The 20,438-nt window shown below is 44.1% G+C and overlaps 1 protein-coding gene across 4 annotated transcripts in view; it reads right to left on the reverse strand.

Moving 5' to 3' along the window:
• LRCH1 (leucine rich repeats and calponin homology domain containing 1) overlaps positions 1-20,438 on the reverse strand; it is a 290,465-nt gene that overhangs the window by 71,526 nt on the left and 198,501 nt on the right. For 2 of the 4 annotated variants that reach the window (XM_040341251.1, XM_040341250.1), the window contains one exon: positions 7,169-7,273. The exons of the other annotated variants lie outside the window; for them this stretch is intronic. In XM_040341251.1, coding sequence (XP_040197185.1) covers positions 7,169-7,273 — 105 coding nt within the window. The remainder of the gene's footprint in view (positions 1-7,168; positions 7,274-20,438) is intronic. 4 annotated transcript variants of the gene reach the window in all.

The raw sequence follows: 20,438 nt of genomic DNA on the forward strand, positions 1-20,438 counted from the left end.
AGGTGTATGAATGGACAGCAACATAATTGGAGCCTTGACGCGGCGTTGCTGCTCCCTAATACCATGGGGTATTGTTGGGTCTAATCCAATTTGGGGTGCATGTGTCGGGTGTGTGCTAGGGACTACAGTGGTGTGCATACATGCATTCTACTTGTGACAAGATCAGGGTGTGTTTAATGTGCAAAGAGACGTTCCACAAGACCATTCCGGATTGCTCTTCCCTCAGAAGATCCGGTAGTGTTTCTTGGGGGGGGGTTGCGTGGTTCGGGGGTAAGGTCAGTGCGTAGCTCAATGTGCATGCCCCTTCTTTGAGCAAAATCGTGGAGAATACTACATGCCCCGACGATTTGGCACACAAAGTTGGGTGAATACAACAGGGTCCCCCCTGATTTATCCAGACATCTGAATCGAGATTTAAGGATGCCAAATGTGCGCTCCACCACCGCACGGGTACGTGCATGGGCTTCGTTATATCTTTCCTCTCCTGGTGTTTGAGGGTTACGAAATGGGGTCATCATGTGACGTCCCAGGGCATATGCAGAGTCACCTGGAAGGGAAAAGACAGGAGGATGTTAGTCGTGCATGTGCCCCTTGTGATGTCTGCATCATGGGGGGGGGGGGGGGGGGCAGTCATACCTGACACCCATGTCACTCACCAATCAGCCAGCTGTCTCCATACATGTTCTGGTCAAACTCGGTTGGGATGGGGCTGTGTCGGTAAATAAAACTGTCATGGCTTGACCCTGGGTGTTTGGCACGGACATGCCATATGAGGCCATGTGCATCCACAATCATCTGCACATTTATCGAATGCCAATGCTTCCTGTTGCAGTAGATATGCTCGAGGAGCCGGGGGGGGGGCGTAGTGCCACGTGGGTACAATCTATTGCACCCACAGTGCGTGGAAATCTGGCTATTGCATAAAAATCACTGATTGCCTTCTGCCGCAGGTCAGCCGTGGTTGGTTTAATAACTTGTGTGCCCATGCGTCTGAGTATTGCAGGGATCACTTGGTGCACACACCTGCTCATGCTGGATTGGGACATCCCCGCCACCATTCCACCTGTGCGCTGAAATGAGCCACTTGCCAAAAAATGAAGGGTTGCCACTACCTTCACCAGTGGCTGCACTGCCTGTCCCCGATGGGTCGGGCTGCTGATGTCATCCTGCAGGATTGTTACCAACTCAAGGATGACTTCAGGGCTGAAGCGAAACATGCGATACACCTCATTATCACTCATCTGAAAAAGGTTGTAGCGCCCTCTGTAAATCCTCTCCCGTGCCCTCCTACGAGTCGGCTCAGTCAATAGAATATCAAGAACCATAGCTGCCCCTGGCATGTTGGTGCACAGATGTGAGGTCACGAAAATGTGGGTGCTCTGCTTGTTCAGCTCATCTGTCTAGGTGCTGCTGAAGTTGCGCGCTCCTTCAGATGACATTTGGCCATCTTTTGCTAACTTGCCCCTGCTTTTAGCAGGAGCAAGTTTGCCCGGGGAAAAAAGCTTGCGCGCTTCCAGCACAAGATGCGCATCACACGCGCATGTTTCTGAATCATCGGCAGTACCTAATTTGCATATTCGCTGAGGGAATTCCATGAAGGCGCAACTTACACCCCGCGCAAAATTGAGCGAAAATTGCGCCGGAGCAGCTAGGCTGCGTGCGCGGGAAAATGGCCGCATTTCAGGCTTAACTGGTTTACAGAATCAGCCGCAAATTTGCATGGGAGCAAATCAGTACTTGCGCGGCGCAAATCACACTTGCTCCCGCGCAAGTGCTTCTTGAATCTGGGCCAGTGACTCTTGCAGTGGTAAATATGAAAGTAATCAATCTTTTCATTTGTTTTGATGTTCCCATCACCTGGCGGCCTAAGAGTGCATTAATTGGTGATTTTATGAGATTCACTAGTGAATATATAAAATTATATGTTCGTATGCAGAATCTTTTTACTTTATGACAAGTCCACCAGATATGATACATACCTTCAGTGTTACATTCCCTAAAACAGTATGGGGATGCACCTTGGACATAAGAAGCTATACGTGTTGGAACCATGTACCATCTCAATAAGACTTTATAATTTGCTTCTATTAAGGAGGTGTTTATAATTGATTTAAAAGCATTGCAAGCTAATTTACTCCAATCTCCTATTTCCATTGAGATATCGATATCTTGTTACCATTTTTGCATATAAAATAGTTTTTGATGGTTCAGGGAAAGGATATCATAAATCATAGATATATAGTTTGAGTATTTATCGATAGATCTACTAAGAATCTCTATGGTGGTGGATGTTCTTAAATCAGAAATGTGGCCCATTTTTGTAAAAAAAAATCATTTATAAGAGTGTAGCGATGAAATTCTGTGTCAGGTAGGTTGAATCGCTCTTTTAGGGTAGATCACCTTTATGGTCACACAGGTCTGCAATTCTTAGTAAACCCTTATTGGTCCACCATGAGAAATCAATTTTGGCCTTGTTCACAATAATGTGAGGCACCTCAAGAACAGAGTCCAGCATGGTCTAGGCAACATTGTGGCATCTTAGCAGTTAACTTGCTTTGCTTCTTTCCTCTTACTCTCTTCCACTCAAATATTCATATAATGTTTTCTACACTATTTATATATTTATGACAATATTTATGTTATGTTGTCTACCTTATTCAAATATTATGATGTTTTTGGTATTGCAACTCACCTAAACTTTGCAAACATCGTTTTCTGGATAGCATTTAGCATTCAGGTGGCATTTGGAATTTAGGGACATTTATTTTTCTGGAAAGTGGCAATAGCCTGATTGACCACTAGAGGGATATAGTGTATTGCAAATGGATCTTATTTATATTATATGCTGCTTTTGCTTTTATGCCATTGATCAAATGTTTTTGATGCCTGTATTAATTACTTTGTACAGTGCAACGGCAGATGACCGAGTTGTACAATGAAGATGATAACAACAATAAGCTACCCCAAGTCCTGCTTTGTCCCCCACTACTTAAAACCTTGATGTATCAGACACATTACATCACTTGACTACACTGGTCCTTTTTTTTCATTCATATTTGCTTTAACTATAGTGAAAAATGCCTTACAAAGCACAGAGGTATTTATCCTTTATATATGGCATACATATGTTACACAGAGCTACTTAAGTGTCAGCCCTATACTGTATATCAAACATATATTTAATGGTCTTTATTTAAATACGTTATACAGATATGCTGCTCATATCAGGAACTTGTCTGTCACCTATCTGCTTGATTATATAGTGACCATTTACAGGTCAGTGACCCATCTTGTGGTGTAGTCCTTTGCTGGGCAGACAGCTGAAGGTCCATTGTCTACTAGACGGTCAGTGGTTCTAACTCTGCTCAGGCATCTTCGACTTCATCTTCCTCTAAGTCTGCTCCTCCGACAACTGACCATGGCCTGCTTTTGTCCTTAAAGTGTTACTAAACCCTACATTCACGATATCTGGTTTCCACAGTACACAGAACATGGAAATGCAATTATTTTAGTAAATATTAACTGCTAATTACCTTTTCTCATCAGCAGTATATAGCAGTCTTGTGACTTCTAACGGTGCCTAGTTAAAGCTTATGAGGAGTTTTCATACTCCTGACCCTGTCTGGATAGTGCTGATTGGCCCTGTGCTGATCACATGCACTCTTCCAAGAAAAAGAAAAACTCTCTAGCAATACACACTCAAATTGATCATGTGCAAAGTCAGTGGAAAAAGGGGAAGATCACAGAAGACAGGATCAAAAAGTATTTTTACACAATGCGGAGGGTTAACCTCTTAGGTTCCACAGTGAGTATAACAAGCATGCTCTACTGCATATACAGATTCATTTTTACTGTTGTGGGTTTATTAACACTTTAAGCCCCGCTGTGCAGATACATGCTATTAAGGTACAAATGCACGCTGTACACATAAGTACATTCAGGCCTGCACAACGCAGTGCTGCCTATCTGTAAATGCTCCGGGCTCCCAAGTCCTGGCTGCCAATTTTTAAGCATAGCTAGGCTTTCAAGTGCAATTCTACTGAACTTTGTTGCGGCTGATCCTGATCACTTTTACCAACTGTCTCCTTGCCTGAATTTTTAGCTTTAATCTACAAAGATTCCTACATCCATCTCACAACCTGCTAAGGCTGGGGACACACTGGTACAACACTACACTCATATGACTGTCATCCTACTTTGCTCTGCGACATCAGTCCTACATCAGTCCTACATTGGTCCTACATCCATCCGACTTGAATGAACAGGATACTACTTTGATCCAACTTTGTGATAGTCTGACTTAGTAGTGCAGGAAATGAAAAAATGGTGGTGAAAACTGCGCTAATACCATAAAAATAAATCGTGTAACAAAAATGTGTTAGTTGCTGTGATGCATACAAGTAAAGCTGCGATTTGCTGTATCATACAAACAGTGGACAATATGGAAAAAGAAAAAAACGCGCTACTTAATAAACAAAATACATATAGTGATACTATATATATATATAAAAAAAGAAGAAAACACTAATACACAAACTGTGAATATAAGTTAATATATGTGTCCTCATAAGTGGCGAAGGCCCATGATTCTCCTGGCGGAGAGGGCTGGCATAAAAATATCAAAAGCAAAAAACAAAGAAAAAGTGTCCAAACATTCTGAAGTCCTCAAAAAAAAAAAGGAAAGGGGGAAATCCAAATCCTCATTGATCCGAATGAAAGGATCCTTATTATTGTGAACTTAGACAAAACATTGTGACATGTGTTGATAGGTGATATTCCAATAGTGCCCTCCACCAAAAAGCATACGAATCTGCTTACCAGAACAAATGGGTCCCTTAGTTACAGGGGACCACAGAAAGCCTGTAGTGTATAGCAAACCGCTGGGCTCAAATGGAAAGTGGACAGCCTGGCATGGATCGTCTCCTTATCAGTGGCTCCAAGAGTGGTAATCACATTTATGGAAAGAGACAAGGATGCCTCGATAGTGTAAAAACTTTTTTAAAATGTATTGAATACAAATTCATAAAGGTTAAAAACTCACAATTTGCAGTAGATTAAACAGCCATAAACCTGCAGCACCGGCCTAGGTAAACCCGTTTGCCCTTTGATAAAGTGAATTATCACGAAACTAGTCAGGGCGGACCGAGCAGCACACTGGCATCACCCCTTGGACTGCTTGACTCCTACCAAATACTGCAGCTGCTGACTTTTAAAATATGGACACTTACCTGTCCAGGGTGTCCGCGATGTCCTCACCCAAAGCCCATCTGTCCCTCAGCTCCTGGTTGGAGGCGCTGCCAACTTCGGTAAGGGAATCAGGAAGTGAAGCCTTGCGGCCTCACAGCCTGGTTCCCTACTGCGCATGCACGAGTCGCGTTGCGCGTCCTCATTGGTCACTGCTGTCTTCTGGGACCTGTGTGTTTCCCAGAAGACATTGGGGAGGGGGACAGGGGGGAGAACGGGGAGGGGCAGGACATGGCATAGATCGCCGCGGAGCCTCGAGCGATCTATGCCCGGAAGTGGGAGCAAGAGGGTTGAAACAAACATTTACCACTGACATGGCTTCTTACATTTGGTCAGCTTTTATTAATTTATTTAAAAATGAAAAAAAAGCTTATTGCTGTAACTGTGAGATATTGGGATGTCATGTTATGGTGTAAAGGTGTATGATAAGACAGGTATTTGCTCCCCCTCCCCCTGAACGGTGCCAAATATGACACCAGAGTGGGTGAGGATTCCGAAAAGCGGAAGTTCCATTTTTGGGTGGAACTCAGCTTTAAGCTGCTGTTGACTGGGGTAGAATAGGCCAGCACAAGGCAGTTGGCCTGTGGGCAAGAAGTATAAATCTGACCCTGAATGAAGCATATCTGGTTATTTACATGTGCAAGCTGAAGCCAAAGAGATTGGTTATACTGACAGTCATGCAATCCATTCCTTTATAATGGCCCTAGAAATACCAAGTGGGCAGGTTCGTCAAACATGTATATGGTAAGTCAACCCTGAGTGTAGCGCAGCGACAGCTGCTGCATCACATTTTTTTTTTACCTTTTTTGTGGCACCTTTTTGGAGCAGCACCATTTATTTGAATGGGCCTTCCTTCACTCCAAAAACGCTCCAAAGAAGGTCATGTACCAAACCTTAACAAAGAGCAAGGAGCATTTGGTGTTGCAATTTTTGCCACAACTTTAGCGCATTTTTTTTTTGCTTGACAATCGCATGGCATTTGGGGTGCCATTAAGAAATAATGGCATTGCAAACGCGTACCGTGTTTTGCCAAGATTCTGGAATCCAGTATGCTCAGGTGTGAACAGAGCCTAAATCCCTGTACACACGCTTGGTTTTCTCTGAGGTAAAAAGTCCGCTGAGAAAACACGGCAGGAAAACTGGAACTGGAAAAATGGAGCTTTGGCCGGGAATCCCGGCCGTGTGTATCGGCACTGCCTTGCAGTGTTTCCTATAGGAAAGTAGTAAATCTGAAAGGAAAAAAAAAAAACGCCGGGAATCCAGACGGGAAAATAGAGAGCAGGTTCTCTATTTTCCCAACGGGATTCTTGGCTGTTTTCCTGTCCGGAAAACTGCGAGGAAGCATACACACGTCCAGTTTTACTGGCCAAAAGCTCTCTTGGCAGTTTTCCTGGCAGGAAAAACGGTCGTGTGTATGGAGCTTAAGACTTAACAGGATTGATTGTTTTGTTTTTATGTCAACTGTCAAACTGATCTCGGCCTTTAAATATTATATAAATACTGTATATAGAGCAACAGCACCATCTGTTCTCTGTCAGTTGTAACGAAGAATCTCAGCTCTCATCTTGGTGGTTTACAGCAGCAGTTGAGAGGATCAAATAATATTTCAGAACAGGTCAATATGACCCAAAACGTGACACTGGCTCATACTAGTGTTTCATTTTCCCCAATATGGTGATTATTTCCATGTATGTTACAATAACAGCTGCAAGATAGGTTTTCTGTGTACCTAAACTGGGATGAATCACCTGGCTCTGCGTAATACAGAAAACATACAGAGTGATATACACATGCAAAATAATGCAGGTGGCAAGAGTTATCAAACACTACACAATTTGCTGCATGGACACAATGAGAGGAGCATGGACACAATGAGAGGAGCATGGACACATGCAGCCCACAATACCAATCCATAGTAACCTACCATTGTCAATGTCTCCTTCTGGTGCCATGTCCTTGTTATAACTGTCCCAATTTTGTGCCTGTGTAATTTTGTTGAAGGAGATAGGAGGAAGAGTGAGGGACGGGTCTGTAGGAGAGGGGGTGTCAGAGGAGGTCCGTATAAGGCAAAAGAGGACCAGAATAAATCACATGGGCTCCATAGTATGTAAGAAAAACATTAAAAAAACACACTCATTTGTAAAAATACAAACCAGAATTAATTAATATGCTGAATTAAAAATAAAAAATAAAATCTGGTTTCTGTTGGAAGTGCAATTCCATTTTATAATAGAACAGTTATCAGTCCCCCTATATCTTCACAACGGTCCAAAAGGACTTAACCCAACTCTCACAGAAGGATCTACCCCCATCCCTGACATAATGGGCACTGGCCTACTTGGTATTTTAGCCAATCCATGATTGTCATTTGCTCAGGTAAGCTCTATATGTATTTCTATGGAGAATCCACTAAAGCCTTGGTGCCCAACACAAGTCCCGGCCAAAACTCTTTGTGCAGCCCATTGTATCTTGGGCTGGGTCCTCCTGTTGGGCACCTTTGCACCAGAGCAGGGGTGTCAAACTCAATTTCATTGTGGGCTGCATCAACATTATGATTGCCCTCAAAAGGGCCGGTTGTATCTGTAAGATTAGATGTCAGTGCATCCCCTCACCTTTAGATTAGATGTCAAGAGCCATCCCACCATCAGAAGTTGAGTCCTCCAACTCTCCCTTACATCACAGTGCACCCCCTTTTCCTTATGCTGCTGCTGGGAAGAAGCTGGATGCATTGCTTGAAAGCAGAAAGTAAGGGTCTGGAGTAGGACCAGAGGAGGGCTGAATCTCTTCTGCAGCTGCAGCAGAGGTGCGAGGGCCACATAAAATGGCCTGGAGGGCCAGATTTGGTCCGCGGGCCTTGTGTTTGACACCTGTGCACTAAAGAATACAGAATAAAGAAACGCTATACCACTTCCCTGGACTCTTCAAAGGAATACACAGAGAATGTACAGTATCTGTTGCTAGTGAGATGAGTAGCTCAGTTAAAATGTATTTTCAGACGTATGGTAAAGCCAGGTACCCAGGCATCAGCAAAGACATGTTGGAAGCCTAAACCAAGTTGCATGTCTTGCTCAAAATACAGAAATTCATTTTGGGTGGAGCTGTCATGTACCTTCATCTGAAGCCAAAGGTAAAAATATTTGACTATAAAGTTTAAAGACCAGTAGTGTTCAGTATCCCACCCAAGCTGATAGCAGTTAATAAATTGTAAAGCCTCGTACACACGACCGAGGAACTCGACGGGCGAAACAGATCGTTTTGCTCGTCAAGTTCCTTGTGAAGCCGTCGAGAAACTCGACAAGCCAATTTTCTCCATTCCCGTCAAGGAAATAGAGAACATGCTCTCTTTTTGGCTCGTCGAGTTTCTCGACAGTTTCTTTGACGAAAATGTACACACGACCGGTTTCGGGAAAAAAATATCTCCCAGCAAGTTTCTTGCTGGTTTTTTGCTCGTGTGTACGAGGCCTGAGCCACATTAGTGGTCAGCACACATTATGACCCATGCTGTAGCAGGTTTTTCTTTACGGGTTTCTTTCTCATTTTAATAGGTTTTAATAACCTTCATGAAATAACATGAAATTAATTATCAGAACTTATTAAGAGTTATTAAAATTAGTTGTTATACTGGACATCAACATTTTTAATCATAAAGGTATGTTTAAATTGTAACCACAGACAAGAACACTATCACCTTCTACCCCTTTATTTTTGCCTTAAATGCACCCCAACTTCTAGACGCAAAATGGAGATCGATATTAGTAGTTCTTACACATAATATGCATTGTTTCGGTTTTCAGGTACATTACAGCAATAGGCCAGTTCTCCCTATTTTTTGAATTTTGCTATAATTACTCACACATTATTCATGAGTGTGTTTATAATACCATTACTGAAGTACAAAAAAAAGATTGTTCAGCAAATACAGGTCCACCTTCTTGCAAATCGTTTTCACTCATCAGCATTCCCCTTCACTTCCCTATTGTCCCTAATGGTCCATACACACGATCGGATATTCCGACAACAATTGTGTAATGGACGTGATTTGTCGGATAATCCGACCGTCTGTATGCTCCATCGGACAACAAATGTTGGATGGTCATGCTCTCAAACTGTCCGACAACAAATGTGTTCCGTCAGATTATCCGATCGTGTGTACACAAGTCTGCCGGACTAAAATCCAAAGTAAAAACTCGCATGCTCCGAACCAATGCTAACCATCAGACAACATTAGCAGAAGTTGCCCAAAGGGTGGCGCTAAAGAGCTGAAAAAACACGATGTTAGCTGAAAAAGTTCTGCCGTCTGCATGCAGAACAAGTTCACGCCCGATCGTGTGTATGAGACTTTAGAGATTGCCATTTAATTATTTTACGATGAGCCAAACATGCAGTATAGGTTTAGACAGCAAATAAAGCAACTATACACAAATTTTAAAAATACCATTTTAAAAATCAACTGATTACCGGATCAAACATAAACATTGTTTAAACATATCAAAAAGATTATTCAAAATCACATTATTAACCGATTAACCAAAATATTGGATCCATATTAAAGCGCTGCATAAACTGTTAGCGCTATATAAATCCTGTATAATAATAATAATATTATCAATATCGTCAAATATTAACAAAACCATATAAATCAGTCAAATGTACCAGATCTCCCTGGTACTGACCTTCCCTTTTCTCTTTTTTGTTTCTGAATACATTTATTCCCTATGCATGCACACAGCATTTGTTTTGTTTTTTTGGAGCTTTCACTAGAAAAGCTTTATCACACAATGTAACCAGTATAGCATGGCATATTTTTCATTCTTTCATCTTTATTGTTATAACTACATCAGGTCACATTATTGTATAAAAGCATGGTAGTGTAAATAGAGTTTTGTTGGAATGTAGTAAATTAAGCATTCGCAGAGGGATACAATTCAGGCATTTGAAGAATTTAAAGCCAAAAACAGACATTCTGAAACTCTCTTTAGGGTGCATCACACCACTTCTTGTACTGTATATGGATATGCATGGATTACAGAACTCAAATTAAACAGTTTTTCTCTGCTCACACTACTACACTACTAGGCAAAAAAAATTGTTAAACTATATACAGGTAAAACTCAAAAAAGTAGAATATCGTGCAAAAGTTCATTCATTTCACTAATGCAACTTAAAAGGTGAAACTAATATATGAGAGCGACTCATTACATGCAAAGCAAGATAGTTCAAGCCGTGATTTGTCATAACTGTGATGATTATGGCTTACAGCTCATGAAAATCCACAATCTCAGAAAATTTGAATATTACATGCAATCAATAAAACAAGGATTGTACATGGAACAATATCGGACCTCTGAAAAGTATAAACATGCATATGTACTCAGTACTTGGTTTGGGCCCCTTTTGTAGCAATTACTGCCTCAATGCAGCGTGGCATGGAAGCTATCAGCCTGTGGCACTGCTGAGGTGTTACAGAAGACCAGGATGCTTCAATAGCGGTCTTCCTCTCTTCTGCATTGTTCGGTCTCAAGTCTCTCATCTTCCTCTTGGCAATGCCCCATAGATTCTCTATGGGGTTCAGGTCAGGCGAGTTTGCTGGCAAAATCAAGCACAGTAATCCCACGGTCATTGAACCAGGTTTTAGTGCTTTTGGCAGTGTGGGCAGGTGCCAAGTCCTGCTGGAAAATGAAGATTGCATCCCCATAGAGCTTGTCTGCGGAAGGAAGCATGAAGAGCTCCAAAATCTCCTGGTAGATGGCTGCATTGACCCTGGACTTAATGAAGCACGGTGGACCAACACCAGCAGATGGCATGGCTCCCCAAATCAACACAGACTGTGGAAACTTCACACTGCACTTCAAGCATCTTGCAGTGTGTGCCTCTCCATTCTTCCTTCATACTCTGGGTCCTTGGTTTCCAAATGAGATGCAAAATTTGCTCTCATCAGAAAAGAGGACTTTGGACCAGTGAGCAACAGACCAGGTCTGTTTTTCTTTAGCCCAGGTAAGACGCTTCTGATGTTGTTTGTTGTTCAGGAGTGGCTTGACAAGAGGAATACGACATTTGAAGCCCATGTCCAGGATCCATCTATGTGTGTTGGCTCTTGATGCACTGACTCAAGCCTCAGTCCACTCCTCTTGAAAGTCCCCAACACTTTTGAATGGCCTTTTCCTGACAATCCTCTCCAGGCTGTGGTCATCCCTGCTGCTTGTGCACCTTTTTCTTCCACACTTTTCCCTTCCACATAACTTTCAAATAATGTGCTTTGATACAGCACTTTGGGAACATCCAACTTCTTTTACAATTACCTTTTGAGGCTTTCCTTCCTTATGGAGGGTGTCAATGATGGTTTTCTGCACAACTGTCAGGTCAGCAGTCTTTCCCATGATTGTGATTCCTACTGAACCAGACTGAGAGACCATTTAAAGGCTCAGGAACCCTTTGCAGGTGTTATGGCTTAATTAGCTGATTAGAGTGGGACACTTTCAGCCTAGAATATTACACCTTTGCACAATATTCAAATTTTCTGAGATTGTGGATTTGGGGTTTTCATGAGCTGTAAGCCATAATCACCACAATTATGACAAATCATGGCTTGAACTATCTTGCTTTGCATGTAATGAGTCTACCTCATATATTAGTTTCACCTTTTATGTTGAATTAGTGAAATAAATGAACTTTTGCACGATATTCAAATGTTTTGAGTTTCACCTGTAACTATGCAGTGCTGAATCCAACACATCAACAATAAGTGATCTGATTTTAGTAAAGATTTAAAGTGACTTTCAAGAAAAATTTGGTAGTAGAAATTTGGATGGGGATCCTGGTTTTTAGCGGACACCTGAACTCTTGTCTTGTTGCATTCAGAAAATGCACTGTCCTAGGCAGTCCAGGCTAAATAATCCAAACATTGGTGGTGATGATTCTGAGAACTGCCCGGTCTCTGCCAATTCCTTGGTATACAAAGGAGGACGGCAACACACTATATTCAATGTAAAAACAACTCTAGACGCTCACACCTAGACAGATGAGATGCATTATAGATGAATGCTGGCTGTGTGTGAACGTCAACATACAGTTGTATTCAAAATTATTCAACCCCCACTGAAATTGATTGTTTTGCCCAGTTTGACATTGATTTTGATCATCCTGTCATCCTGCTTACAATTAAATCAAAGAGGCACGTGTAGGTCAGACAAATATAACATAACATTTATAATGAAATAACCACAAATGTCTTTTCTGTGCTCACATCATTATCAGTTTTATTCAACCCCCAATTGACATTCAATCTTAGTACTTAGTACAACATCCTTTTACAGTTATAACAGCTTTTAAACGTGAAGCATAGCTTGACACAAGTGTCTTGCAGCGATCTACGGGTATCTTGGCCCATTCGTCATGGGCAAAAGCCTCCAGTTCAGTCACATTCTTAGGCTTGCGCACTGCAACTGCTTTCTTTAATTCCCACCAGAGGTTCTCAATCGGATTTAAGTCTGGTGACTGCGATGGCCACTCCAAAATGTTCCAGCCTTTAATCTGCAACCATGCTCTAGTGGACTTGGAGGTATGCTTGGGATCATTGTCCTGTTGAAAGGTCCAACGTCTCCCAAGCCTCAGGTTTGTGACGGACTGCATCACATTGTTATCCACTATCTCCTGGTACTGAAGAGAATTCATGGTACCTTGCACACGCTGAAGCTTCCCTGTACCTGCAGAAGCAAAACAGCCCCAAAGCATGATTGACCCCCCGCCATGCTTCACAGTAGGCAAGGTGTTCTTTTCATCATAGGCCTTGTTCTTCCTCCTCCAAACATAGCGTTGATCCATGGGCCCAAACACTTCTAATTTTGTTTCATCAGTCCACAGAACACAATCCCAAAACTTGTGTGGTTTGTCCACATGACTTTTGGCATACTGCAGTCGACTCATCTTATTCTTTGGAGACAGCAAGGGGGTGCACCTGGGAGTTCTGGCATGGAGGCCTTCATTACGCAGTGTGCGCCGTATTGTCTGAGCAGAAACTTCAGTACCCACATCTGACAAATCTTTTGTCAGTTCCTCAGCAGTCACACGGGGACTTTTCTCCACTCTACGCTTCAGGTAGCGTTCAGCAGTCAAAGTCAGCATCTTCTTTCTGCCACGACCAGGTAGCGTTTCAACAGTGCCCTTTGGCTTGAATTTGCGAATGATGCTTCCTTTGGTGTCTCTTGGTATGTTTAACATCTTTGCAATCTTCTTATAGCCATTGCCCTTCCTGTGAAGAGTAATCACCTCTTCTCCTGTCTTCCCGGACCATTCTCTTGACTTCACCATGTTTGTAACCACACCAGTAAATGTCTAGAAGGAGCTGAGTATCACAGTCATTTTAAAGCTGCCTGATTGGTGCTTATTAGGCTTTATTGCTGCTCCCTGACATCCACAGGTGTTTTCAATACCTGATTGAAAACACTTCAATGAACCTCTGTTCTTCAGAGTGGTAGTCTTTAAGGGGTTGAATAATTGTGTAAATGAAGAATTCACAAAAAAGAGATTTTTAATACAGCTTACCTGTAAAATCTTTTTCTTGGAGTACATCACGGGACACAGAGCGGCATTCATTACTATATGGGTTATATGGAGTACCTTCAGGTGTAGACACTGGCAATCTCAAACAGGAAATGCCCCTCCCTATATAACCCCCTCCCATAGGAGGAGTACCTCAGTTTTGTAGCAAGCAGTATGCCTCCCAAAATGGTCCTCAAAAAAGAGGGGTGGGAGCTCTGTGTCCCGTGATGTACTCCAAGAAAAAGATTTTACAGGTAAGCTGTATTAAAAATCTCTTTTTCTTTATCGTACATCACGGGACACAGAGCGGCATTCATTACTATATGGGATGTCCCAAAGCAATGCTTACAATGAGGGGAGGGAGAACATCTCCAAGACAAAAGGATTTAATTTAGAGATATACTCAAATCATAATAAATCCAACTTAGTTGAGAAAAATAAATTTTTTAAATTTAACTCGAACAAGAGGAGCCCCCGGAATCCGAGGGTCTCAAACTGCAGCCTGCAGCACTGCCTGCCCGAAGGCAGTATCAGTATTCCTTCTTACGTCCAACTGGTAGAATTTTGTAAACGTGTGGACAGAAGACCGGGTTGCCGCCTTGCAAACTTGAGCCATAGAGATCTGGTGGTGTGCTGCCCAGGAGGCGCCCATGGCTCTAGTAGAATGAGCCTTTAATGATACTGGAGGAGGCAACCCCTTCAAGCCGTAGGCCTGAGTGATTAATTGCTTAATCCACCTAGAAATGGTGAACTTTGCAGCTGCCTGCCCCTTCTTGGGCCCATCCGGTAGAATGAACAGCACATCTGTCTTCCGGATCTTCTTTGTAGCTTTAAGATAGGCCTTCATGGCCCTGACAATATCCAAGGTATGCAGCAACCCTTCCTTTCTGGAAGTAGGTTTAGGGAAGAAGGATGGTAATACCAAATCCTGGTTCAAATGAAAACTGGATATGACCTTCGGAAGGAAGGAAGGAAGGATGAGGGCGGAGAACGACCCTGTCCTTATGAAAAACAAGATATGGTTCCTTACAGGATAAGGCTGCCAGCTCCGAAACTCTTCTTGCGGAAACTATGGCAACCAAAAATACTAACTTCCTTGTCAGTAGAACCAAAGGAATATCAGCCAACGGCTCAAACGGTTGTTTCTGTAAACTTGACAGAACAAGATTTAAATCCCACGGACAAAGCGGGGATTTAACTGGAGGTCTAATACGTAAGACCCCTTGAAGGAAGGTCTTAACCAGCGAGTGGGTGGCCAGCGGCCGCTGAAACCACACTGACAGAGCAGAATCTGTCCTTTGATTGTGCTTAATGCCAATCCTTTATCCACTCCTAGCTGGAGAAAACTTAATACTCTATCGATGGTAAATTTGCGAGAAAGCCATCGCTTGGACTCACACCAGCCTACATAGGCCTTCCAGACCCTGTAATAAATCACCCTAGAGACCGGTTTCCTGGCTCTGATTAGGGTAGAGATTACTTTCTGAGACAGACCTCTACCCCTGAGAATCAGGGATTCAGCTTCCAGGCCGTCAAATTTAGATGCCGTAAGGCAGGGTGGAGGATCGGACCTTGCGATAGCAGGTCTGGCCGTAGAGGAAGAGTCCAAGGGTCTCCCACTACCATCCTTAAGATTAGTGAGTACCATGCCCTTCTGGGCCATGCTGGAGCTACCAGGATGACTGGTATGTGCTCCACCCGGATCCTGCGCAGCAGGCGGGGTAGTAACTGGAGCGGGGGAAACGCATAAAGAAGTTTGAACTGATGCCAAGGGCAAACCAACGCATCGGTTCCGCAGGCCATCGGATCCCTTGAGCGGGACATGAACCTGTCTAGTTTCTTGTTGAGTCTCGATGCCATGATATCCACGTCCGGCACTCCCCATCTTTGGCAGAGTGCTTGAAAGACTAGTGGATGCAGAGACCATTCCCCCGGCCATAGAGTCTGGCGGCTTAAGAAGTCCGCCTGAAAGTTGTCCACTCCTGGAATGAATATTGCCGATATGCAGGGCACATGAGCCTCTGCCCATAGAAGAATCAAGCTCACCTCTCTGAGCGGCTTGACTCCTGGTTCCCCCTTGGTGATTTATGTATGCCACGGCCGTGGCATTGTCTGATTGAATTCTCACCGGGAACACCTGCAATTTTGACGTCCAAGCCCTGAGGGCTAGTCGAGCAGCTCTGAGCTCCAAGATGTTGATGGGCAACTGCTTCTCTGGCTTTGCCCAAGTACCTTGGCGAGTGCAACCATCCAAAATTGCTCCCCAGCCCGTCAGGCTGGCGTCTGTGGTCACTATCTTCCAAGCCACTGGGCTGAAAGACCTCCCCTTCAGTAGATTCTGAGGGTCTAACCACCAACACAGACTTTGTCGGACTCTTGATGAGAGCGGCAACGGGATATCCAAGGCCTGTGGCCTTCTGCTCCATGCTGACAGGATGGCTGCCTGTAGGATGCGAGTGTGGCTCTGGGCGTATGGTACCGCCTCGAATGTGGCCACCATCTTGCCTAGTAACCTCATACATAGGCGAATAGTCGGTTCTTTCTTGCTTAGAACCAGTAGGATTAATTCCTTGATGGCTTTTACCTTCCTCAGAGGTAGGAACACTCCTTGTTGTTCTGTGTCTAATCTCATGCCGAGATATTCCCTCGAGGTATTGGACCGTGAGGGCCACTGCTCGCTCCAAGCCGGGAGACGAGTGATCTATGACTAGGAGGTCGTCCAGGTATGCTAGGATCGTGACCCCTTGGATCCTTAGTTTGGCTAGGATTGGAGCTAGGACCTTCGTGAACACCCGGGGGGCCGTAGCCAACCCGAAGAGAAGCGCCACTAATTGGAAGTGACGCGAAGCCACCATGAAGCGTAGATATCTTTGATGTGGCTGATAAATTGGAACATGAAGGTAGGCATCCTTTATGTCTATGGACGCCATGAAGTCGTCCTTCTGGAGTGTGGCAGCTGCTGACCGCACGGATTCCATCCGAAATGAGCGGATCTTTAGATATGCATTTACCATCTTTAGGTCCAAAATTGGCCTGACATCTCCATTGGATTTTGGGATGATGAATAGGTTGGAGTAGAAACCCAGCCCCTGTTCCAGGACTGGTACCTCTACTATTACTTCCTGGGAAAGTAGATGATCTAATGCCGATCTTAATGCGGCTCCCTTTTCCGGATCGTTTGGAATCCTCGACTTCTGGAAATGAGGAGGAGGAAACCTTAGGAAATCTAATTTGTAGCCTCTGGCCACGGAAGACCGTACCCACTCGTCGGGAATGCTGGCTTCCCAAATCTCTGAAAAGAGTCGCAGCCTTCCCCCCACCTTCGTGGGTGGGGGCGCCCCTTCATAAGGTTGGCTTGGGGGCTGGTTTTGCTGGTTTGCGAAACCACTGCCTTTTGCCTCTAACAGCCTGTCCTTGTGATCTGCTGTTGAAGCCGTTTGCTTTTGCAGGAGGCCGTCGATACTGCTTGGCATTAGAGGGCCCCTGCCCAGGGGAATACTGTCGTTTAAACGCAGGTCCCTGAACCTTCTTCTTAGTTGGCAAGAGAGTACTCTTGCCGTTTGAAATGGTCTGAATGTATTTATCTAGGTCTTCTCCGAAGAGTCGTCCTCCATGGAAGGGGAACCCTACCAGGAGCTTCTTGCATGGGGGCTCAGCCTCCCAGCTTTTTAACCATAAGAGTCTTCTCATATGGATAAGGGATAACGATAAACGTGACGCTTGCTGGATAGAATCCTTGATTGCGTCTACCGTAAAACATATGGCCTTAGGGACATCCGAAAATTTTTCTGCCTGCTGGGCCGGAATAAGTTTAAGCATCTGCTTAAATTGATCCGATAATGCTTGAGCGACCCCAATCGCAGCCACAGCTGGCTGTACTACTGCCCCTGCAGTAGTGAAGGAGTTCTTAAGTAGTGCTTCCAAGCGCTTATCAACTGGATCCTTGAACACCTGTATGTTTTCTACAGGGCATGTTAACGATCTGTTAACACATGAGATGGCTGCGTCCACTGCAGGAGTAGCCCATCTTTTGGAAAAATTTTCTTCCATAGGATATAGGACAGAGAACCTTTTAGGTGGTAAGAAGATCTTATCTGGCTTGTTCCAATCTTGGAACAAAATTCCCTCTAATAGAGGATGGATCGGAAACACAGCATTGCTTTGAGGCGCCCTCAGTGAGCCCAAAGCTGAAACCGTCGATACCTGGAGATCTGGTACTGGCAAGTTGAATGTCCTATGGACCAAGTCCGACAATCCTTGAATCCACCAGCTCTCCCTCAGGGAGACTGCCCCAGACTCCTCTGTATCCGGGTCTTCGATCCCTGAACCTACTTGGTCCGTGTCCAAGAGGTCGTCCAATTCCCCTGAGGAAAGGACCTCCTCTTCTGAGGGTCCGCGCTCGGGCGACGGAGATCTATTCCGCTTACTGCCCCGCATAGCTGCGGATATCATTTTTCCCATGCTTTTCTGCATCTCTTTTAAAGAGGTGAGTAATACCTCCTCCGTGACCATCTTAGGGTTGGACTGACCCGCGTCAGCTCCAGCCCCAGATCCCGATGGCCCCAAGGCTCCCTGTAGGGAAAACAGCGGCATACCATGGTACAATACCGAGGTACACCTGCTACCTATTGGTATTTGGAACTATAAAAGTTAATTGTCCAAACACCTGTTTGGGGGATAAAAAAATGCTTCCTCTCCCCTAGATGACTTTTTTTTTTTTTTTTTTTTTCGTTTTTGTTTCAAATCCAGGAAAGAAAAAACATTCTGTCCCCCTGAGTAGTATTGCAAAGAAAAACTATGAGATGGAAAAGAAACAGCCTATTTCTAGGCTTGACAAAACAGTCCTCTGAAGACTGCAATATCCTTTCTGGCCACTGTGTGTCCTCGGCGCCCCGTGCTGCCGCTCTGGTCTTTCTCCTCAGTTCCAAAGTATTGATGGAACAAACAAGGAAGGGCCGCCCCTTCCTTTAAGCCACTGACCCGCCCTTCCCCCCCAGCAACCTCAAACAGGAAATGCCCCTCCCGACAGGGGGAGGGGGGGGGGGAGGGGGGGGGGGGGGATTTTGGGAGGAAGGGACCTCTCTGTTCCAGCAAACTGCAGCCTGCAGCCTGGAACCATGAGGAGGTCAGCGTTTTGCCTGCTTGCAGGCTCTGAGGAGGAAGACTGAATGGAGCATCGCCTGGAGGCCTGCAGGTAAGCAAAGCTCTCTGACACACACATATATTTTTATATAACACAGGCCCCACTCAATGCTTTTCCAACACTACAAGGGAGGTCACATCTTATGGGGAATAATACATAGAGAGCCATCCTATCTTTATGATATGTGACTAGTTTGCCAGATGCAGTGCATAACTTTAGGCATGTCCCCTGTGACCCCCCAGAAAAAAACCTGCTAAGAACCAAGTTCCGCAAGTTTTCCCCTCACTTACCTGCTCCATGCCGCAGGACTTTGCCAAGCAAGAGGCCCAATCTTCCCCCATCTCCGTGGGGATGTCTAGACCTTCAGGCCCTGGGTTCCTATGAAGGATCCACTGTCCTGGGCCCATATAGCACCCTGGCAACAGAAAACTTTAGGTACCCAAAGGTTTCTAAGTTCTGGGCCCAGGGTCCAGCTCTCTAAAAAGAAAAGCATTATGGGCTATACCCCAAGGGTTTGGGGTCCGGTTACTGACCACTTTAGCGCTGAGGCTTTTTTGGACAGAACCGGTAGCTCACCTAATCCCAAGGATGCGGAGGCAAGCTAAACCATGACCAACACCTAAGACACTGGCGTAAAAACTGAGGTACTCCTCCTATGGGAGGGGGTTATATAGGGAGGGGCATTTCCTGTTTGAGATTGCCAGTGTCTACACCTGAAGGTACTCCATATAACCCATATAGTAATGAATGCCGCTCTGTGTCCCGTGATGTACGATAAAGAAATAAACATTTACTACTGTATTACAAAACCAATTGATGTCATTTTAGTTGCATATGGTTCTTTAAGAAGTCCTTTTAGGATTTCATTCTGAATACAATTACAAATGTACACTAAATTCACTTAAACACTCTACAGCATTGGGGGGTTGAATAATTTTGAACACAACTGTACATGAATAAAGTTGCTTTTACGCTGAGTAAAGTAGAGAGCTGCTTTCTATTTGTACACAGTAGAGTTCATTACTGTGCCACAACTCACCAGATTTTTCTAGCAGGTGATAAAGGGAATGAAATCTGTAACTGCAGAAAACTAGTGGGAATTGGTGTGACCCTACTCAGAATGGTTCCAAATAAACATGTTTTCTTGAACCTCGCTTTAGTTACTTACTAGACTGCATTCACTCTAGTCGATTAAAACGCAAATGCATTTCTACTGAAATCAAGAGAAAAGCATGTTGACGTATATTCTTGTATGCACCTTTACATGTTTGTATGCATACAATGCACTGCAATGCATGATTAAATGTACATGCCCAACAAGGACTAGTGATGTACTGGTACATCACTGGACTTTGATTGCTTATACCTGAAAGCGTGAATGCACTCTGCAAAATTTTCAAAATAAGAGGGGGAACCATTCCTGTATTGGAAGCCTCAAATTTATTTTTTAATCCATGCAACAAACAGACCAATCCATCTGAGGTACAAACATACTAACTTGTTTCACTCGGTA

This window comes from Rana temporaria, chromosome 2, assembly GCF_905171775.1.
Source record: "Rana temporaria chromosome 2, aRanTem1.1, whole genome shotgun sequence".
Classification (NCBI taxonomy): domain Eukaryota; kingdom Metazoa; phylum Chordata; class Amphibia; order Anura; family Ranidae; genus Rana; species Rana temporaria.